General features: G+C 35.4%; 1 protein-coding gene across 1 annotated transcript in view; it reads left to right on the top strand.

The window, feature by feature from the left end:
• Positions 1-1288, top strand: part of LOC141428228 (cytochrome P450 18a1-like) — a gene marked incomplete in the record, with an annotated part of 10167 nt that extends 8879 nt beyond the window's left edge. Inside the window, 1 exon segment of the mRNA XM_074088080.1 lies at positions 1-1288. Within this exon segment, the coding sequence (XP_073944181.1) occupies positions 1-289 (289 nt within the window).
• Between the last annotated feature and the right edge of the window lie 23690 nt (positions 1289-24978).

Here is a 24978-nt window from a genome sequence, read left to right as displayed (position 1 = left end):
AGAGCCGGACAAATTCACTCCAGAAAGATTCATGGTAGGCGACAGACTACATCTCCCTGACACGTTTCTACCTTTCGGAGTCGGCCGGCGAGTTTGCTTGGGAGAACAGTTGGCTAGAATTGAACTGTTCTTATTTTTTTCGAATATGATGAACAGTTTCGAGTTCAGCTTGCCGGAAGGTCAACCGATGCCGGAACTGGAAGGGTCCGTCGGAACTACACACGCACCATTACCTTTCAACTTGGTTTTTCGAAAAGTTGAGCTAGTCGATCGCTCCTCAAGAGGTTGACTAGCACGTAATGGAAATCCTTAACTTTTTGACAGTAAAATCCGTATTATTCTAGTTCCGCCTCATTCGTGTACTATAAAGTGTCCATGTTATTTCATGATAAAATACCTATTATTTTATTTGGTTACTTTTGTGGAAATTTACTTTTTACATGTCGCCATTATCATCTTCTCAAAACGTGAGCTTTAGTAATCAAATAAAACCAACAGGATCTTCATTTAAAAACTATGCCATCTAGTTAATAATTTGTATGGAAGTCATAAACAATTATAAAGTTCAAAATAAAATAAATAATAGTAATAGCGTTTTTGCCAAGTTTTAGTGCATGAATAAATAACGTAATATATTAAATATATCAAAATCTAAAGGAAACGTTAATGTTACTTTAAATATTGTCACTTGCTGTAGACAGGTAAAGCAGGATTTAACGTACAATCTAGCATATTTTTGTAATTTTATCTGGTTTTAAGAAGCCCCAATCTCCTCTATTCCTTAATTAAATCATGCGACTAAAACTTAAATGAATAAGCTCTAAGATCATGGACACTACTTAAGATAATGTGTACTACTTGATTAGTAGTTTAGGTTAAGACATTACCACTTTTGATGTATAATTTTGACATTCTTGTACTTAGATTTAATTATTAGATATGTAATGTGTTTGTGTAGACGTTTAATTTTCTATAATATGTGCCTCATTTGTGTCATTTTTTGTGTTTTATTCTCATTTTTAGGTTTAATTAAAATATTACATTATGTGTTTGCCTCATTTGCTTAATTTTTCGTGTTTTAATGTGTTTTTAATTTGATTTATTCATACGAATAATTTGAATCGGTTGCTTAAAATCTACCTAGACATAATGAAATCCTTAAACTACTAGTTATTAAGGGATTATTCATAATTTTCATTTGTGTCAAAAAGCTCTACTTCGTAGAATTTCAATATCATAGGTTTGATTTTCATGAACTGATAACAAATAAATTGATTCAGCTACATAATGTATGTGTTTTTTTAATGATTCCTGTAATATCCACTGAATAAGGATTCAAATAATCTAATGCTCCTAAAGCCGAGTTTAGATTTGCCAGAAAATTCGTGCAAGTTGCATTACATTGCGGCACTCGATTGAGCACTACAAACTCGTTGGCTTTACGGCCTCGCAATCCCAATCTGACTGATTGTGCAGGTGACATGTCACCGCAACATTACTCGTTTCTGTGTATTTCTTTAAAGTAGGTACAGTCGAGGAAACTGAATCATCTACCAGGGTGGAACCTTTCAATTTCGCTATGATATCTTTAGAAAATGTATGGGATGTCAACATTATATTATTATTTGTAGCACAAAAGTTCCACCCTGATACGTATTCAGTTTTTCGACTTTATCTACCGTGCTGCGGTGCGATACACTGTCTTCATCGAAATACATTATAGAAATTAGTAGCACGGGCTCGGCGAGAGTTCTCCTGCTGCTTCTGCTAGCTGCACTTAAATAGCTATAGAATTTATACCTACAAGGTGTTTCAAAATAACTACGAGTAGCAATATTTCAGAACATAGCTCGATTAGCTTCACTGAGCAGCCACTGATCAAAACTAAAGAAGTTTATCGGAATTTATGATTCAAGATTTATTCACGTCTTTAGATGCTGTATACTTTGAACATGTACCAATTTTTGAGAACAAATGTCAACCAAATTAAAAAATCCTAAAAATATTTGCAGAGTTGTGCAGTCAAAATTACACAGCTATCTGTTGAAATAGGTACTTATTCCAAAATAATTTAAAACAACTTGTGGGCATAGTCACTTATCTATGTATCGTCAGAAGGCGTCAGAGCTATTGAATTTATAAACAGATCCCATCTAAAGTAAAATGAGGAATACAAAATATTAGGTTAAATTATCGCTTTTAAAACTTTCATTTGAAAAAACCCGAATAAATATTATCGAATCTGCTGTTACATGATTCATTTGAGATAAACAAATCTACTGTTTTCTCCATAATTTTAATAATTACATAAAACGTATTTTCCTTCTCTTTACAACCTTACAAGTATCTCATGTTATAAATTTTATTGCATCTCTTACGGCTAATATTGGTATCTACATACCTAATCGATCACGTTTTCATCACTTTGATGCAGACAGATGTTTAGTCGGTGATGTAGAGGTAAGATTTTTATTATTCGCCTTCAAGTGCAAAAGGTCAATGCAGTAGATACTGGAAAATTAAAAGGATTACAAGTAACAACCATTTAATGTACGAAAGTCTAAAATCGACCTAGGTTTCAGTGTATACCTACTTAGAGCATCCTAGCCTAGGTTAGCCTATATTTCGATAGGTGCCTAAGGCATATTTCTACTTAGTCAAAACATCAAATTTGTCTAGGAATAATGAGTACGTATCCTAAGACTATTATGATGTCTGTACATAAAAGCTCCAATCGTGCAACATAGAAATACAAATTGTCCGTTTTCTCAAGTTAATTTACCTTCTTGTACTCCTCCTTAAGGGCGGCCACATACACTTGGAATTCCGTTTCGGAATTTTGATTCGAATTATCAATTCAGGATTCCGTAGATACATCACACACGTACGTTTATTTCAATTCCGAACGCACAGGCTACCATGCGGAATTCAGAATCAGAGAAAAGTTCGAACGGAAAATTACCTACTGTCTGTATGTGGTAGGTCCATATATTTGTATGGATTTACTGCGTCCCGAATCGACATTTTGAATCGAATTTCCGAAACGGATTTCCGAATGTATGTAGCCGCCCTAATTGGAAAACTGTAAGAATAAATAAGTAGGTAAGTACAAAAATCGGGTAGTAAAATTCCCGACTTTGATAGTGATCTTACACGTGCCGTCCCTACTTACTGCGAGGGATGAAATCCAAACGATTTTTTGCAACAAGCTGTATGTACGGGTACATACCAGTTTTCAATTCTTTGTGCCGATTATATCATACCCACGGGCTTTTGAATGCATGAATTGATTAATTCTAGCCGTCCCTTTTATGACGTGGGCCTTGAAAGTTTAAAGAATTGTAAAGCACAAAGAGCCCTATTCAATGTCATTTTATTTTAGTCAACGTGACCTAACATGGGAAGTTCAAGGTTTTAAGCTTCGGTTTCACTGAGAACGATCTTAGACTACATTGTGAGTTAGTTTTTGATACAGATATCTACTTCGTACACACGATCCTTTTGTTAATGTTTTATTTAAATTTAAATAAATTCATATAAACAGTTGGTTGCTATCAAAACAAAGCAGATCTAAACAAGGTAAACGTATGAGTGCTCGGCACGCTAATTCCCAATAGCCGACACCCTGTTGTCATCTCTATTGCTAATGACATAAGTAAGATTAAAGATGCCAGCTATTGGGACAGCGACGAGCACTCGTACGTTTACCTTACCTGATGTTTACTTAAATATCTTCTTAATTTAGTAGCTCGTAATAACATCGTGCTTGGTTTTAAAAATGGTCCCGCTTACTTCCTCGTCGACATTGTTACAAATCTCTTCTGGTTGCGAGTAGAATATTAAAGATCATGACAAATTGCACCATCTATATCTCAGCGGAACAGCCCCTTTAGTTTGCCACGTGTAAGTTATCCGAGCCAAAACACGAAGGTCGCAGGGAATGTTATGGACTAGAGTTATAATTGAATGCGTGTGAGTGCCGCGGGAAGCGCTCACATGATTGCCACCCATTCAGCCAGCGCACTATAACGATTAATGGGTCGAGGATTCATAATAAATATTGTTTCAAAACAGCCTTTTTTAAGGTTAGGCAATGTCGATCGTTTTATAGAAAGCCGATTTTTTATGCGAAATTGGAGTACCTATAAATCAAGAGATTTTACGTCGTCAATAAGATCAAATAACGCCAATAGCAATAATAATAGCAATTAAGTAAAGCCTGATTCAATAAATTTATTAAATTATCTTAATTAAATGTATTCAATTAAAAACAGTCTTATACTTAACAAACTTATACCTAAAATGAATACAGACATTATAAGTTATTTTACTGTCATTTTCAATTGAAAAGCTTTCTATTGATAATTATTTGGATCCATTCGTTCATGTTAGTAGAAGGTTTGCTGCGATCCACGCAAACAGGAACGAATTGGCTAAATAATAAATAAGTATAACGTGGTAACCATTTTAAATTAATACTAGATTTCATGATGAAACGCTCATCCGACGGGCTATTTGGGTCGAGGCCTGAATGATTTACCTTTATCGATTTCGGGTTTTGAACTTAATTTGCAATCTCATTAGGGATCCGTGTTTAGGGTGACTAAGATTAATTACGTTGAGAATTCTTTTACACGTTTATTAAAATGGAAAGTGGTATGTTTGAGTTTTTTTATCAATGGAATAAATACTTTAGTAATAAGCAGGAATACATTAAACAAGGTTAGGATTAATTGTAGGTATATAATATAGTCTGCGCAAGAAAGACTAAGTAATTTTACGATTGGGAAAAGCTTGTCACTATATTAACAACGTAATAATTATTTCGGTTAGTGCAAGAGCACTCGGTTCCGTACGTTCAGGAATGCGTCATTACTTAACAAAATTACAGTTTCAGCCAATAAAGAACGGGATTAACGACTGAACCCTCTCGCTGCTCGCCGCCCACGCTTGGCGGGCTTTATGTCTCGCCAAATGACGCCGAATTGGCGACTGTAAACGCCAATGTGGTATTGCGAAAGCGTGCAAGATTAAATGATGGTAGTGACCTTACGCACCGTGGCGTAACGCGGGCTGCCCCACGTGCCATTACACAACTTGGCAACAGTTCTTTTCAATATTCGCCGTGCGCTTTTTCTAATGTCGTTTAGGATTTTAACAGTAGGCAACAGACTTGGCGCAGCCTCGATTACGCATTACGCAACTTAAGGTAAGTTCATGGGCCGTAACAGACTGTATTCTAACCCCAATGTAACCACTTTTCAGCTACCGCAGCGGCTTGCGAGCAGTTTTGCAGACTGCCATAAAACTGCAATGGTTAAAAGTTGCAGTAAACGTTGCAATCAAAATGCATTCCATCTGTGATGGCCCTTAGAACAACACGGTGTCGATGCGACGTGTATTGCAACACTAACATATTCGTCATTACTATACCTACTCACTTAAACTTATTTACTTATATCGACAACTCTATGTGTCTGTCTGCCTGTTACCTCTTCTTACTCAAATTGCTAAAACTAAGCCATCTAAGACATTTGAGATAGCTTGACACCCTGGGAGGACTTATGATAGTTTTCATCCCGGAAAATTTCGTAGTTCCCGCGCAATAGCGATAAACGAATTCTCAGACAGAGTCGCGGATAACAGATACTTAGTATTTTAACATTTTTGAGTTTCTGGTAGGTACCTATAGGTAGAGTCATTCACGATGACGCGTGCCGTGGTTCTTATTACAATGTCATTAATGTCTAGTTTTTACAAAATCACGCGTCTTCGTGGATGGCACTAGGTATACTATGAAACAAAGAAATATGATTCAACTCTGCGAGTCAAAAATTTATGGCGCATAATGCGCTTCTTGTAACTCGGCATAAAACGACAGTAGAATAGAATAGAATAGAATAGAATAGAAGACATTTATTCACATTCACAAAGACACACAAATACAACAAAACTACAGCAACACAGTAGGTGGAGTAATTAGGTATTTTTACATTATTGATCTCTGTTACATTTCGTCACGCAGACCTCAAGTTGAGTGAGCCTAGCCGATTTCACCCTTTCAGCCTAACGACCAATCCAAAGTAGCGGCCGGCCCAAACGATTTCACCGCTAACAGCGCCTAACGACCAATTCTATTGCGGCGTTCTATCGTGACGTTTACATTGCTTACAAAACTGAAACCATTACGTAAATTACAACTGCCTTGTCCTACTACTATATGTAGGCAATCTAGTTCAATGTGCAAGGTCAACTTGTTATTGACTTCAGTGTATTGAGTACTTTCTGGTTATCTTACGTCAAGTGAGATATTCCCCTATCACTGCCAAAAGTTCAATGAGAACGACGACTGTCACTGAAACAAAATGATATCAACTTTGTAACATAAGTAAAACAAAAACGTTTTTATCACGCCTCAGCCAATTAAGAGTAGTATAACAGGCGCGTGGCGCCATTACAGTACCTACACAAATTTGGCTCAGTTTAATCGTAGGTATAATTCTAAAGATAAAAACATATTCACACGAAGAGACACACACCCTTTTTATATTCTGTTAGTAGGTATACATTTTCTTATATTTGACTAAAATATAACTGGTGAGTAACAATAATGTAGGTATTAATTTAATCAAAGTATTTTGGTTGGGTTCAGTAACCTTTCTTAAAATTGAGATCGAAATCCTCATTTTATAAGTAATTATTAATTGATCACATTTTAATTTTGTTTTATTGCTTACGGTCGTAAAAATCTAATAAGTAATCATCCTTGGTTATTTTAAGAAACTAAATAGATTTTAATTGCACGATTTTAAGTATCAAAAAAAAAAATCAAAAGAGTGTCCCAAACCAAAGTCTGTAAGTGCATTTAGCGCTAAATGCAATTACTTTACTGGTTTGGGAAAGCCACCTGACACTCCCGTAAACGACGACCTATACTCCTACAACGCGCCATATTAATCTGCTTAAAAGTTCATTAGTTCATTATTCACTTTTGACGCATTTTTGAGATACATCTTTTATGCGACGTCTTTACGTTACTCCCGGATTGTGTTCGAATCGCTTAACGATATAGTGCCTATTCAATTATTGGAATTATATCTTTACTTATAATTTTTGTGGTAGGTACTAGTCGTGGCAATGAACTTTTAGGCAAAGTTAGGCGGCGGAAGGTATATTTTAAGGTTAAAGGTATTGACCCTCCCACTTGCTGTTTACGAAATTTACGAAATTGCAGGTTTTAAATATGTATGGAAAAGTATTTTTCCGTACAGATGATTTTGGTGACACAAGTTGATTAGGTACCGATCGCCCTGCACGCTTGAAACTGGCTAGGTACTACTTAGAACTGGAAGTGAATTCTGAGGGGCTAAGTACTATGAAATTAGAAGTTAATATCTTACTACAGTATTTGTTAATTTACACTCCATTACTCCACTACAAAGAATTATGTTGTTGTGTAAGTGTAACAATAGTTATTTGTGCAACAAGAGAGCAATGTTGTTTTTTATTGCGAGTGTTGATTTTAAATCCCGAGTAAGCGAAGGATTCTATAATTGAATCACGAGCTTCAGCGAGTGATTCTAGGTTAGAATCCTGAGAGCAGCAAGAGATTCAAATACACGAGATGCAAAAAAACTTTGGTCTCGTGTGACACATACAATTTTTCACCTCAGCAGCGAGAACATAATTTAAATGTAACATAAGAGTAAAACCTCATATACCTACCTGTTTACAAAACAAACACATTTTTTTAATAGAATCCGATTATGAAGAAACAAATATAATAATCACATTTAAAACCATAAAAAAGTGTCCAGTAGATACAATACAAATCTCATACTCATAACATGCATTGTAATTTGAAAGAACTTCTTGTGCTAATATCACACTTATTTTTAAATACTGCAAAAAGCCTCATCTTGGGGTCAGTAAAAAGGTTGAACAATAAACGTATAAGTAACTTATTATAAATGTTATTAAACCTTTCAATATGAATTTTATTCAGATTTCTATTACATAAACATAAATCGATTTGTTATAATAAATTCATTCAATTTAACAAATATTTATTCCAACTGTAATGTAAAGGCAATATACAGAATTCTTTTATAAAAAAAAAAACAAGAGAAGCGGCTTTCGTGCAACGAGGTTGCATACTTACTTTATTAAAAGATCGGGAAAATTTACATTTTGGAAATATTTCGTTTTCATGTAATTTATTAGGTATACAGCGTGTATTTTTGATACTACCTCAAACTTTAAGGGCAGTTAGTGGAGGCCCTAATAATCACATTTTATTACGTTTTAGTAAAAAAATTAGACTTATTTTTTTCCGTACAAAATTAATTAGCACGCAATGTATCAGTACGCGATACTACTTTGTTTTTATTCAAAACGTCGCACTTGTTGACGTGACAGATGTCACAGAACGCTTTGTACGCATTACATTGCTGCTCGAAAATATTTCAAAAATTAATTACGCTCTGGTAGTAAATTCTAAATTAACAATTTGTTTTGATATCGGTTACTTAAATCTTCGTCTGGTTATAGTTTGAGATAGTATCAAAAATACACGCTGTATTTTTAATACCAAAAATTTAATTTAAGATTGTAATATTTGTAATCAACACATTTGATCCTATCTCTCGCTTTTTTCGTGTTGAAGTGAAATGACAGATCAAAGTAAAGTTCAAATATTTGGAATTCAGTGAGTAGACCCAACACTGTACTAAGCATTTTAAAAAAATAATTAAAAAGTTACTTTGTCTCACGGAGTGACCAAAGTGCGATTTTGCTCACTGATTTCTCATAGCAAAACCTGCCTGTTTGAGGTGCTGAGGTGAAAAAATAATTTCGATAGTGACGCCCGGCGCCCCTATTGTCTTGGCGCCTGTGAGCGCCGCACACGGGGGCGGCGCGGCCCTGACCAAGGCTGCATAGTAGGTGACGGCTCCCGAAATTCACCCTTACCGTTCGAAAATTCCATAGACCCGGCGCTGCTTCATGGGAACACATCATATTCATTGTATTTCAAACATGTGACTTATACGTTTTCCGCTGCGGGTTGTCCTTAATCATATCTAACTCGGTTTATGCTCTTAAATCAAAGCCATTGATTACGTATACAACTCACAATCAGGTCAATGGCGAATAATTATCATCATAGATGCTTGTGTCCGGCCTGATCAGGGTTTTATCCGTAAGGCAGAGTACATCTTGGCACACGTGACTAGAACTACTTTTTCCTGACACAGTACCTATAAATAGATGCCTTAGTAACTTCTTACAACTGTCACCCCTGTTCAATTTACCAATTATACCTATAAAAAAGCGTGACTGACTGACAACGTACAGCCAAAACCACTTGAGGTAGAAACCTGAAAGTAGGCAGAGGAGTAGAATATGTTAAGAATACATTTTCCGAAATTCAAACTAGAAATAAGTTTTTGGTATAAAAATCATTTTTAATACAAGCTTCGTTTGCTGACTGTACTTTTTGTTGACTTTACTTGTATTGTCACCCAAATTACATTTGCATACCAAATTTCAAGTCGATGCCATTAACCGTTGAAGAGTTTCGCCCTGTGGAGACGATCCTGGCCGAACTACCAGGATGCCACTACCAGATTATTGTATTGTCACGCAATTTACATAAGTATACTAAATTTCAAGTCAATCCAACTACTGGAAGTAGGTCGAATTTAACTTGCAAGATTTGATTACAGACAGACAGACAGACAACGGGACAAGTGAAACTAAATAAAAGCTTGTAAAAAAGAACTACACGCCACGCTGTTCTGCAGGTGGTAGGACCTTGTGCAAGATCCGCCCGGATTGCTACCACCATCTTGCTCGCTAATCCTGCCGTGCAGCAGCAGTGCTTACACTGTTGTGTTTCGGCGTGGAGAGTAAGACAGCCGGTGAAATTACTGGCACTTGAGGTATCCCATCTTAGGCCTCTAGGTTGGCAACGCATCTGCAGTACCCCTGGTGTTGCAGATGTTTATGGGCGGTGGTGATCTCTTAACATCAGGAGACCCATTTGCTCGTTTGCCATCCAGTCGAATAAAAAAAAACGCCAGTTGCTATTCAAATGTATGGGCGGTCAGCAGTTGCAGTTACCTTGCAGTTGGAATGCAGTCTGTCTGTAACAGCCTTCAAATATAGGTACATAACTTGTTAATAATGACGAATCTAAGGGATTTTTTCAGCTTTAGAAAGTGATGAATAGATAGATATAGAGAAATGAAAATTAACAACTTTTATCAAAAGGCAGAATTAGTTCATGGAAATGGACTTCCGCAAAGTAACACATGTGGCCGTATTGTCTGAGATTCGCAATCGCATTCACATCACAGTCTCTTTCTACCCTCATCTTACACCGCGTGTCAGAAAGAAGTGGTGGAAACGATTGTGATTTCAAGTGTATCTTATGTTATCTGTATTAGAAAATAAGACCCAGGTTCGATCAATTAGTTAATGAAATTATCCTTATATTGTCCATATACAATTTCACTTACTGTTAAATTTTTAGTTGCTATTTAGTCAGTTTAGTTATGATGTATATACTGTAGTTTAGGTTAGTTTAGTTTATTATACTAATGATATATACCATAAGAAGTACAGTCAGCAAAAAAACCTTATACTTACACTTACTTCCGTATTTAACGGACACCCAATAATTGTGTTCTTTTGCATCCGATTTAATAAACACATTCCTCAGCACAAGTAGTGCAGAAATTGAATTTGAAAGAACGCAAACTTAATCAAATGAATTTGTAATATTTTTCCCTTCAAGATCTTAACGATAATATGCTACTTGATCCAATTACATACTTGGCATGTTAAGTATGTCAATACATTTGAAACTGGGATCAAAGCTGTTTCCGTAAAGTTTTATTCTTCGTTTTACATGATATTATAAAATTTGTATGCTGAAAGGCAAGACATAAAGGACGGGACATAAAATTGTTGTACATCTATATATTCAATTTAATAATTGTATATAGGAACTCATGTTTGACAAATAAATTATCTTTATCTTTATTCTATAACTTCCTGCATAAAAAGCCTTGCTCATTTTTTTAACAAACTAAGTACATTTTAGTTTTTGATCCTTACTTTGTACCTACTTTAGAGAAATCGTGTAGTGTAGGTATGTAGCAACCGCTTAACCATTATAATTTCATTATCGGGTAGGAAAACCGACTTTTGATATGGCATTCGCACCAACGCACCGCATATTGGTCAGAAGTCTCAACTTCGATAAACGTTATAACAAGACACGTGTAGTATAAATCAGTAAAAATCGTTTAAATCCGCATACTAAACCCACATCTAAGAGCAATACAAGAAGAATAAGAAAAATTCGAGTCCATGGGCACCTGTTCCAGGCATTTTACAGGTTAGTTTATCTTTTTTTTTAACCTTCTCCAGTTATTTATAGAGATAAGATCGCTGAAGTATCCAGTAAAAAAAATAAGCGTTACCCGTATAATAGGATGGTAATAATGAAATAATGTTCTGCGGAAGTTTTTTAATTATCGACGTCCTCACGTCACGTTGAACTACACGTGACTCGGGATACCAAGTCGAGTACATACAGGGTACTCCTACAGTCGCCGCTAGCGCAAGTAATTTGCTTAAAGTTTTTTTTTTCGGATTTACGCACATAGTGTAGCTATGTCTAATTCCTTTAGGCTCATGTTTCTAAACAAGGAAAGGTGTAGGTAATATTATACATACCTACCCTGAATATAACAGAAAATAATAAAATTTTGTATATTTACCTGTACCTATATAAGTGACTAAGTAATTTGACACAGATTTATTGCATTTAAAATTTTGCAGGATTTATAGTGACAACAACAATACATAATGTGAAATTGTTTATTAGCTTTTTCACTTTCCAAATCCGACCAACTAACCGAAAATATTAATCACTTGCATACGCCAATAGTGTTATGTTGTTCTTTCCCATCATAAGTCACACTTTCTTCGTTCCAAAGTACGAGTAGTTGAAAAAATGTAAAAATGGAACCACTTATTTTTATACTATTTGTTTTTATTAGCAATACCTACGCTTGTTCAACGAAAAGTTTTTTTAAACATTATATGAATATGGTTTATCATCTGATAGCATGGGCATGGTGAACGGTCGTGTTGCTCTGAGGATGAACTCTGTTTGAGTAGCGATTGTTGGATTTGTGTGTGTTCTTACAGTGTAGGTATAGGTGAAGGAGCTGCATGAACACACATTTGTTGCATACCTAGACGTACAGTCAAGGGCAAAGATATCGACACGGCCAAAGTTGCAAAAATAGGTATACACGTCTTTATGCACTTAACGTCTAGCTACCGTTAGGTCGCGGATGAGCAAAGTAATTGTTTATAATGAATTTTGGCTACTGTAGAAAAAATAAACAATACCGATGTCGCCGCAAAGAAACAGTGTAAGTTCCACCTATTTGTATCCTTCAGTACGTTACCATTGAAGAGTTCCGAGTGCGCTAGCACTGAAATACCTAAACAACAATGTATACTTAACTTACGCTGATGACTACGATGCGTTGACGTCACAAGGATAAGTGCTTACCTTGACATTAGGCTAATGTCAGCATGGCGCCGCCACTTGTCTGCAATGCGCGTGCGCTTACATAACAGACTGAGAATAATAAGGTGTTGCACATACAGGAAACAGATTAGCCCCGCTAGTGTAGCAGCTGTAGCATAATGGCACGTGTTACGATCTTGGATATACATAGATTCGGTTTGAAGAATGAACTCTACACTCAGCATTATAAATGTACTAGCTTTTGCCCGCGGCTCCGCCCGCGTGGTATTCGGTTATCGCGCGCTGTTCCCTCGGGAACTGTGCATTCTTCCGGGATAAAAAGTAGCCTATGGCACTCTCGGGCCCATAAACTATCTCTATGCCAAAAATCACGTCGATCCGTCGCTCCATTACGGCGTGAAAGAAGGACAAACACACACTTTCGCATTTATAATATTAAGTAAGTATAGTATGGATATAGGCACATTAATTATAGTGCTAATAATATGTATATGAATGGCATATTAGTGCCTACCTACTTAAGTATTTCGCAGAAAAATGATAACCAGGAGCAAGAGAGTTCGGTTGTTAAATTTTCCTATGTAAGTACTTACTAGATATAATTTATAGGGTAGTCAATGAAGACAATAGCTTCAGAGTGATTGCTGTTATTTTCAGAAATATAAATTTTTTGTCGTCAACATACTCTAAACACGGACCTAGGCTGACATCATAACCGTAGGTATTAGTGCTTATTTGTTTTGTCAAGTCAGTTCTAATCAAATTGTATAAAAAAGTCGTCGGTCAGGTTGTTTTGTAACAAATAAACCATTTTATCATTTTACTTTATTACTACGAAGAAAAAAGGAAGCGGCATCAACAACGAAGTTAGGGTTATTTATGTTACGACGTTGTTTTTTCGCGAGAAATTTTATCTAGCCTCATGAATAAAACCTCACCAAATCAAGATTCGTAATAATATCAAATGTTAAGTTACAAACAAAATCATTTTTTTTTGTTTTAGAGCTTTACGATTCCACAGACAGACAGACCCAACGTATAAGCAGCGTTACAACCTTAAATTTTCAAGTTTATCACATTATTTTTGTGACTTTTGTTTCTCGTATCTCAAATTGAAACTTGTAAATAACCCAAAGTATTATCTATTCTGTGCCAAAGCTACTATGATAGCCCCTTGTCATTACAACCATTCTACCCGTAAACGGCCGTCGCTCTCACACATAACTCATAATCGTCCGAACATCGTAGCGTAGTAGGTAGGTTAGCGTAGCGTAGTTATTACGCTGTATAAGACAAAGTCGAGAGAAACGTGTATGCATCGCTTTATTACGTTATTGGCGAAAGTTATTGAAGTTGTATTACAACAGGTTTGGTGGTGATCACTCGATCGAACGGGTCAAGGCCGTGCCGCACGAGCTTCGCAAAAAAGCGGTTTGGCGCTCCGCGCACATTGTTAAACGCCAGACGGAACCAATAAATTGTCTGTGCTCATATAATTAAAGGAACGACACACATTAAAATGGAATTTATTCTAATATATACTAGATACGTGAATAATTTACGAGTGTTCGAGCTCAGCGCGGCGCACAGGTGTCCGATTTGTTAATTTGTTGTTTACAGAAATGCTTGGACGCGCGAAAATGTGATCCTCTCCTCGCACCATTCATGATATGTAGTCGTCATACATAAACGCCCGAATCTTTAGATAAAAGTCAAACGAGCAGCGTCAGCACAAAAAAATATACGTGCACTAGGTGGATGATATTCGAAACTGCAGCCGTTCATGATGGGTGTCAGATAGGCAGATAAACATTAGTCATATTATATAGTAACTATATTATAGTTAACTCTCATTGATGACAGAAACCAGAGTTGTTACGGAAGCAGTGGTATTTATGCTGCTATACTACATCAATAACTATTCTTATTAAGTATTAATATCATCGTAATGTAGGTACATACCTACCCATTGGAGTATGTATATGGTAATACTTAATTTAAAAGAAACCAGAATTGGTTTGATCGAAAGCGTAGCGTGCTAAAAGGTGTTTACTTGTAAGTAGGTAGGTACATAATTATTGACACACTGACGTAGACATAACTTTTGACACAGACATAACATTTATTAAAGTTAAAATAACTTCTTCGGTGGGAAATTCTGATGGTTTGTGATAGGAAAATAAATAGAATTCCAACGTAGTTGTAGAAGAGGAAAAGATCGAAAAAGACAGTAGTTTTTTACACATTGACAGCCAAACTGTAAATACCGTTGAGCATGTTTCTAACTACATAATACGTTTTTTATTTATTTATTTATTAATTATTAATCTCTCCCTAGTTTTATTAATCTCATCCCTAGACTGAAGGTCATGAGCCCATGATACGTGATACGTTGACACCACTAGCGTTAAGTTGGGTCCACATTTGTATCATTTTGCCGATCACGCACGATCACGCGTATCGTATCGAGCTCGCGTATCCTAAGTATGGACACACACTTTGGGCACACCGTATCACTAGCATCTTCGCGTGAAAAAATGCGTCCATACTGACCGTAGCGTATCATAACGCCTTATCATTAAGTGTGAACGCTATACATATCCCCTTTGATGATCGGGGAAAAACCGCCTCGAGATCGATCACGGCGTATCGCGTATCAAATCATAACTTCGTATTGTGATACAGTATCAAAACACGTCCATACTTACTGATCTTGATACGCATATCCGATCGATCGTGAGTGTGCGGGGTAGGTATATAATATACGCGTATAAACATTGATCCCGAGCGATTAGATGGGCTACTACGAAACTCGCAAATCGAAGTTCGTATCGCACCGTCCCTTTCACTCGCATATTAAATGACATAAGCGTCAGCAGGACGGCAACATACGAAGTTCGAGTTTTGTACTTCGTGGTATAGGGCCAGATACGGCGCGCCTCATGGTTGCGCTGTTTTTGCGGCCATACTAGCGATATTGATACGCGTCGGTGCAACGCGACGGAGATACGTCACGACAAAATGATACACATGTGGACGCAGCTTTACAGCGAGACTTGTTTATTCGTTTGTTTGGAAGTAAACAGTATCGTTATTTACCGAATACAGTTTCATGCCGTTGTAGGTGTTTCTATGATTAATAGACATTGCTTATTATAGTAAGATAATTGATGTGTTTACTGATATTCATGTTAATTAATCGAGTGTAAATATCCTTGTGATTTTTCCATAGTAATTTGAAACAACTGGTTGCGTACCTACCTAACTGTATGTATGTACGCTTTGTATGTATTGTACGTATTGTATGTATGTATGTGTATTGTACGCCTGAAACGGGTAATTGTTGAAATTATCTTATTATGTACTACCATCTAAGTGACGCAGTTATACAATAAAAATATTCTATATAATTCGATAAATAACCTATTTACCTATGGGCTATAAATAATAAATCCAATTACTTTTTGTTTATAATTTGAATTGTATCTGAAAATTGGTTTTATGTACACAGCCTGGCAGTGTAATGGTCGGTCGTGAATGGTTTTCGAAAATTGGTGAATGTTAAAAAATAACCATAAAATAGGTTTTTATATTAAGTATTTATATATTTGCCAATTTAAAATTACAGCATTACAGACATTACAGTATGACTAATGCACTGTATAATTAAAATTATACAAAAAAAATATATTAAAAACAAAAAATATGTTACGAAAAAAAAGTTATTTAGGGATTTTTATCCTTACTTATATTTATTTATTATATGTATGTATACAAGCATACTAACGGTGATTTATTATAAAATATAATATTTAAATATAATAACATTAAATGTTCAGTACTCGTATTCCTGGGAATTTTAATAGTTTTGATCATTTTTTTCTTTCATATGTAAAAATAAATGTAATTACGAAATAAAACAAATAAAAATACCTATAGGGTTTTCAAAAATGTTTGCGTAAAGCGGCAGTCACCGAATGGAACTTTAATGAACGTTCTATCAAAATTTCTTCCATTTTGCTGTCCTACCTAAAAAATGCATATTGCATGAATGAGTAAGCCAGGGTATAGTTCTCACGTTTTATATCTGTCAGTGAAATACTGAACCAGAGACTGGGAGCTGGACTCGCGACACTCAGCAGCATTTTGACACGGATCCGGCAGCCGATTTAGGAATACCCGAAGGGTAATAGGTAGCCATTGCGAAGCATTCCTACCTGTGACTAACAAAGATATATTAATCCTCCATTAAATTTAAATATATTGTTCCATTTTAGTAATTACCTACCTACTGTTAAATTGTTGCGGTTATCTTATACAATCATTTTACAAGTTATAAGTAGATAACTTGTGAAATGATTTGATTAATGATTTGTTATTTAAGAATAAGAGGTAGGTACCTACTCGTGCCTACTATTAATGTAACAACTCAAAGTGTATTTCGGAATATTTGTAATAGGTAGTTGAATTGAAAGGCTGTATGTATTCCTTAAATAAAAAAAACTGTACCAAATTCTGCTGTGTGTGCGTAATATTTCATTTTCTAGGTACACAAAAAACACCTAAGACGGATTCAAAACAGGAAAATGAGAAACTATTTTAAAACAACTCAAGTTACCTAGTTACCTTTTAAAAGTCTAATTTTACCTACCTGTTTTGGAACATGACATCAGATTTTAAGCTGGTTTACCTACTCTTAATCGATTAAAACGGGTCACATTTTCGGCTGGCATTTGGCATGGTCGTCACGTATCGCTAACCTTGGCGAGTGCACATCTTTCCGTGCATTTGGGAGCGGTTACACAACCAACCAGCGGGTCAAGGGTGGAAAGGTTCTGCCCTCAATTTGGTGGCTGAAACCTAGCTTATTAAGTGCAGAAAAAAATAGGAGAAGCGTTACCCGAAGTGCCTTCATCTTATTATAGCCTCTTACCGCGCAGCGTCCTTTATATGGGCTTATTGTAATTTGACATCTACTTTCATAAGTGACGTAAAGTTGAAGTTCATAAAACAAAATTTTACTTTGGCCGCAGAGCAGGAGGTTAGGCTAAATGTTTGAACTGGAGGGATTTCTGTTATAATTGAAAATGTTCAATCATTATTAGGTAGTCTATCATAAATAATAATGCTAATGATAAATAATATAAATTACGAGAGTATAAAGTTGATATCTTAAGGTACTTATACTAAATTAACTTAGGCTAATTTTGCGGGAAATCTTGCGGGAAATCAGCATAGTCCCCGCGGGATAGGGATTAACGAATTGTTAGAAGATGAAGTCGCGGGCAACAGCTAGGTAGTGCATAATTATTTTTTACTTTTTAGTTGTCTTTTTTTAAGGCGGGTTTTTTTTCGGGCGTTTTTTTATTTTTGCTGGCGTTTTTTTGTCGGGGGTTTTTAAATTTTAAATTTTAGTTTTTTTATTTTCTGTTTTTTAAACTTTGGTTAATTTTTTTAAAAAGTGTACTAGTGTGTTGGATATCCTGGCTGCAGCATCAGCTCATCGTGTTGCCACCATTGCATTGTATGTAGAATCAAATACTAGTCGAAACGAATCCAAACACGATATATCTGCTATGGTTTTATCAAGAGTTTACCTACTAGTGTTCTGGATATCCTGGCTGCAGCATCAGGCCGAGAATTACATAATCTTACATAGTTAAATAACATTCATGGGTGTTTTAAATTATAGGTCCCGATTATGTTTGAAAGTAAAGTAAATACCGTATTAAAGTAAAGTAAATATTATGCGTTTAAGATTCCTACCGCAGCGACCAAAGAGCTGATGATTTTGTAACGGCTGAACCGATTTTGATAAAACATGTCTAAGAACCATCGCTAGAAAACCAGCTTTCAAATAAAAAAACCGCATTCTAAATGGTCAACCCGTTTAAGAGCTACGGTGCCACAGACAGACACACATAGTGGTTAAACTTATAACACCCCCCTTTTTGCGTCGAGGGTTAAAAAATCAAACTTCTGAATCAACGCAATCAAAAAGTAGTATAATTAATAAAGTTGTTTTCATATAAATTGCCGGGGAATCAACACATTATAGGGCACCATTTCTCTTAAATGTTTGAATTTTTGTATGAGTTCAGCTCTTATTTATTTAATTTAGTTTATTTATTTATCTCTCAGTCTATTTAACACTTACAGATAAGCCACACATGTTTAGGTATTAAATATATAATAAGAGAAGTGACCAGCACAACCAATAAGAAAAAATACTCTGGGGGGGGGGGGGGAAATAATTAAAAATATACAGTGGAAAAGTAATAATATTTTATTTTAATTGTCCGTTTCTCTTGTATTTAATAATGGATGCGATGTTATCAAGTCCAGGGAATAAAGCGGCTACGGATGGGTCGTAATTGCAGAACGTAGCTTAGTTTTTGCTGATATTATATTTGTTATAGTCATTATAAAAGCATTTGAATGCCCTTCAATTCTCAATGACCAGCCTATCATCAAGTCAAAACAAATTAAAAATATATTCACATATCTTGTTTTTAAGTCGAAACGTTCAATGTCGGTGTTTGAACCCGGCAGTGATACAACCAGGAGCAATGCGGAACAAATGTCATCTCGTTACGCAATGATAATGTGTGGCCATGACCAATATATCTATTATTGTATGAACATACTTATATACCTTCAAAAATTATCATTTCCGCCATTCAATGTCTAAATAACGTAAAACAGCTTTAATTTGTCTAGTGGGAGCCAACACAATAACGCCGTGACTATACCGGAAGGGATTATTCGCAGCTATAGTGATTAATGTTTTGCCATCGTACCTATTTTGTCGGAAAATTGCGTATTTATATTGCTTTCTCAACTAGCTTACTGAAACTATTTTTTTTTTATTCGACTGGATGGCAAACAAGCAAGTGGGTCTCCTGATGGTAAGAGATCACCACCGCCCATAAACATCTGCACCAGGGGTATTGCAGACGCGTTGCCAACCTAGAGGTCTAAGATGGGATACCAGTAATTTCACCGGCTGTCTCACTCTCCACGCCGAAACACAACAGTGCAAGCACTGCTGCTTCACGGCAGGATTAGCGAGCAAGATGGTGGTAGCAATCCGGGCGGACCTTGCACAAGGCCCTACCACCTGCAACTAATAACTAATTGAATAAGCAAGATAAATAGGAACTAACCCGACAAAATACGATGGAAAAACATAATTCAATAGACATGAGTAGTTTTCTATGAAAGGAAAGGAACTAAAGGAACAACTGCGAATAATCCATCGCGGCATCGGAAGGAAGATAGCTGACTTTTCCGATTTAATCATGCTATTCGAATAGTGTGTTTGTTTCAGAGGCAGTTAGTAAGTATAAGTTTCTCAAACTAAACTTATACTAATCTTGTACTAGGTACAAATTTATCTATGTAAGTTAAACTCGATCAGACATAAACAAAAAATAGTTAGCAAAAAATTTCACCGACTCCAAAATAACCATAAAAACAAATTTCAGACCAACTATGTTCTTCCTCATCAGCTCCATGTTGCCAAATAGTGATATCCAAATGATGATATAAGTACCCAAATCAGCATGTGCCCCTAAAATATTTAAAGAGTTCTTTCAATTTCCCTAGGATCAGATCCTGACTTGGTGACAATGAGACCTAATTGAAAGTATTCCCATTCAAACAAAAACATATATTACAAATCATAAATGAGGTAATAATGTATTACCCTATTTATGAACTAACTTTATTAAGAACCGATTTCTAATATATGTTATTACTAATAAACATTAAAAAAAAGACATTCAAACCGAATTGATAACCTCCTCTTTCAGTAAAAAATGCAACTTTCAAACTTATCGTATAATATAAAAAAGATTGTTTCAAAAAAGCAGTCGACATGATTCTTACTTCAGATACCGATACTAATTTTGGAAAGATACCTTTTAGATTATATGGGGTCAGGTCGAACCGCTCATCGATTGCTATTATTTAACATTGAATCATGTAATCATTTTAATATTAAGATCTATCAATTAGGTAGATGTTGCAGTGCTCTCTCGTCAGCTCCATCCTTATTGGAATACGATCACCTAAAGGGCCTCACCAAAGCAAATAAAATGTAGGACCTCTTTTGCGCAGTAGATTTGGCGCCTCGAAGACGGAGACTAAAGGTTTCCATGTTTACTAGGAAAAGTATTCATAAATACAAAAGAACTTAAGTACAAGTTACATAATAATGTATATAAAAAATATCACGACGGCGCAAAAGTAACTGCGTATATTTTCGTCTTATACATCGTGTTTTTATTGATTTTCGTTGACTTTGGCAGACGCGGGTCAATTCATTGATTTTAATCTACCTACCTACCTGGACAAATTGTTTTTTTTCATGAATATAATGTTTTCACAGTTATAAAATTGTATTTTTAGCATAATAAATATTTTTCATTTTTCATTTTTTTTCTTTGCTTTCTTAAATTCACTAACTTGACGAGTAACATTGACGTGACACATAAGAGATATTGAAAAAAAAAAACACTTTTTTAACGTTCTGTTGCTAAATATGTGTGAATTAAACGAACTTTAGTTACAGAGTTACATTTACTGCGCATAATAATAATCTTAATCCTTGATTTAAACAGTTAAAGTCCACTCCAGTAGACTAAACTACTCTACCACTCATGTTTTGGAGACAGTAACTTCATTTGACCTGTTCAACGTTTCCATAAAGTTACCGAAAATCAAAAATGACACAACATATAAGCATAGGAACCCAGTAATATTTTTTTTATCTAAGCGTCGTCGGTGTGGGGGCACCGCTAAGGTTAATACTTTAAAAAATACAACATGAGTAGGTATGTACTTTAGTTTCCTGTTAACCTTAGCGGTCCCCCGACACCGACGGCGATTTTTTTCACTCCAAGAGATAGCACACCTGAGTTTTTGAATATTAATTTCAGCTTGACACCTCCACGCGTTTCTGTGGAAAAAGGGTTTTGATAGACGGACAGACAAAGAATATTCAATGCCTAGTTCAAGATTTACCTACCGAAAATTGGAATTGGTCTTAAAAAAACAATTACTTACCAATGACCATAGGGCTGGTGCATTTCTCGCCCAACGTATTGGAATCACGATCCAGCGCGGAAATGCAGCCAGCCTTATGGGCACTCTTCCTCAGGGACAAGACTTGGGGGAGTTGTATATATAGTTAATTTATTTTTAGGTTAGTTTAGTGTAACTTCAATTGCACCTTTTTAACCATTTTATTGTTTTCTCCAAGATTTTAGATTTAGATTTTTAGTGACCTGAAACTAAATATTTGTACGCTTGCATGTTTTTTTTATAAAACAGGTGAATTTAAGACACCTTTTTGAAAGATTTTGGTTTTGGTTGGGTTTTCATTTTTTTATCCTATTTATAGCCAGAATTTTACCAGAATTATAGCTAACCAGCATAGTTGCCATGGCGATTAAAACTGCGTTTTTCTTTTTGCCCGTCATAATTATTTAAAAAAACGTAGTGTCTTCTGTCACCTGGCAGTGTTAGGATTTACGATGAAAGTAAAAAAAGGTCAAACGTTATTTTGCAAATGTACTCACGATCATTAAGTATTTTTTAACTAAAATGTTATAAAAATGATTGAATAAACCTATTCTTCGAAATGGTTTTTGAATAAGACCACATTGTAAAAAGTGATCAACTGATCAATGCCAATTTGGCTAGAATAACATGAACAGGTGACATTATTTACCGGCACGGATAATACCAACATGGAAACACCGACCCGATATTTCGTGTACATGCTCATACAAACTGATAGGAGTTTCTATGAGCGTGTCACAAAATATCATGTCGGTATTTCCATGTCAGTATTGTACGTCCGGTAAATAGTGTCACCCACATGATTTTTTTTTTTAATGATATCGATCTTGCTACAGACACTGTAATTATTGCGTAGCTCAGTTATTGGTCGTGTAAAAATAATGTTTTTCTCTCATTTAATAGTGATGCGTATAGGTAAGTTCTTAAATAGACATACACATATTTTTGCCCTTCGAAACCTCATACTGAATAGGTAATGAAATTACCCATATCAATGTAGAAGGATTATTTATTTATAGATGTGTTTAATAAGTTCCCTCAATCAAGGTTGTTTTTTTAATGCCAATAAATAATGTCTATTAATAGTAAAATTATTTTGATATCCTATGTTCCTGTTTACGTTAAGAAACGATGATCTCATTTAATGGTAAAAATAAAGCTTGATCCTTAGATGAATGACGAGACCAATCATTCATCTAAGGCTTGATCGTTGTGTCCCTTAGTCCGTGTTTTCTTAGAAATTAATCGTTACAATTGAGGGAAAAGATTTTTACTATTATAAAAAAATCCATTTTTGTGCTTATTATTGGGAAAATACATTTTGTGTTAAACACCTTTTTTCCTTTAAGTATATACATATTTAGCGAGCCACTGAATCGTCAACAATGAACTATAATTGGATTAAATGGAGTGACTGGTTTATTTCTATACTGGTACTTTTGCCTACGGTGCCATTGACATACTGAACATTCGCGGCGGTGCGTCACGGAACGAACAATCTCATGTAGAGTACGACAGACCTACCCTTGAACTTTCTGATAAACAAATGAATCAACCTTCTACTATTCAATGAACTGGCTTTCCCAACTGTAGGTATGTAAGTTCCCTGTTATCGAAATTAATAGAATTTCGTCTGCTCGTGCAAGTTTTTTGTAGTGTGGAAGTTGTTTGTGTTGTATATTATTTACTTAAGAGATGAAGATTTTTTTTAAAACTAATACCAATATAAAGTACCTACTAGGTTTTGCTACAACCTGCAACGAAATTTTAGCCTGTTTTATTTGCTTGTAAGTCATGTTTGAAGTCTCTTTTAAGCGAATTTATAATAATCCTCTTTATTCCTTATCCCGTGGCATATCCAATAAATCTGTTCGTATTACTTGACTCTACCATAAAAGCAACTTCAGCTTTCAGCCTTCTAAATAGGTCCAAGACGCAAATGCTCACAAGCAGTCATTCGGTTCGTTTGTCAATCAATTTTATTACGTATGACTTCATATTCGTTCATGTGTGTAGATTCAATGGCGAACTCATGAAGTTCCATATCCCTTGTTTCAAAGTTATGGAACTTTCATAAACCCAGCGTCCCTCTTTTAACTTTCTTATCTTAAAGGCGAATATTAAAAATAAACTTACCTAAGTCAATATTTTTGCTCTAATTACAGTAGTCTACGTAGGTTTTTGTTTCCCTGGCTTTCACATTGCGGTAGTTTTATACAAACCTTATTCATCCCCTTTTAAATCCTCTTAGAAGTTGAATGTCTCAAATTTGCTTAGGTACACCAATAATTTTAGCGTAATTACAGTAGGGGTACCTATACCTTATTCCTTTACCTGTAGGTATCTTTCAGCCTAGCAATTATAAAACACCAAAAAATACTTTCACCCCCTATTTCTCCCCTTCCCAGATTAATTTTATGAATTTGCTGTGATGTGATTCTTTATCCTTTCTAACATGCGATAGTAACTCTGTCTGTCTGTCTGTCAGTTACTTCTTCAAGCTTAAAATCATTGTACATTTTTAGATAAAATTTGGTGTGAAGATAGTTTGAGACCCCGGGAAGGACATAAAAAATCATAACAAACGAATTAAAATATCTATTTATCTTTATCGCCCTAAACTTGTTTGTCTGGTCCAATCTTGTTGAATCTGATGTTAATGTTACAAAATTGATGGCGTTAGCAATAATGGTAACATCAGTATCTATTGGACATTAGCGTGCCAAACATGAGGACATTTACCTTATCTTTAGTTCCAAATTCTCACAAAACAACCCTAACTATTTCCAAGGAATTTGACTCTGAATGTACATTACGTCATAGTTCAGTACCTAAACAGAATCAGAACGCTACAAACATAATTATAATAATGTTGCTACAAGTCCCGATCGTATGACGCACGTGTTCGTCCAATCTGTGCAAATATTTCACAGATAAACATAAGACGTTTCCAGTGATCAAGCGACCATGAACTCTGGTGGCCTCCATGTCAGCTATTAAACAATTGCCTGTCGCTCCCACTGCCGGGAACATAAACAATTTTTACCTTGAAATAGATTTCACTGACATGGTCACTCATATAGGGTTACCATCAGTCAGAACTATCTGTATCTGTCTAGATATTTAATCATTTACATTTCGAGTGTAAAAATATGAAAAACACACACGAACCCTTTCTCGGGCCCGTTAACTCTATAAAGCCGAAACTAAAAAAACATTTCATAATCTTAACTAATGAATTAGTAACCCTATCCTAATAGTGTAGGGTACAATCTTTATTATAAATGCGACACTTTGTGTCTACGTAGGTGCGTGCG

Source organism: Choristoneura fumiferana, chromosome 5 (genome assembly GCF_025370935.1).
Source record: "Choristoneura fumiferana chromosome 5, NRCan_CFum_1, whole genome shotgun sequence".
Taxonomy (NCBI): domain Eukaryota; kingdom Metazoa; phylum Arthropoda; class Insecta; order Lepidoptera; family Tortricidae; genus Choristoneura; species Choristoneura fumiferana.
This window is presented reverse-complemented; position numbering and strand designations above follow the sequence as displayed.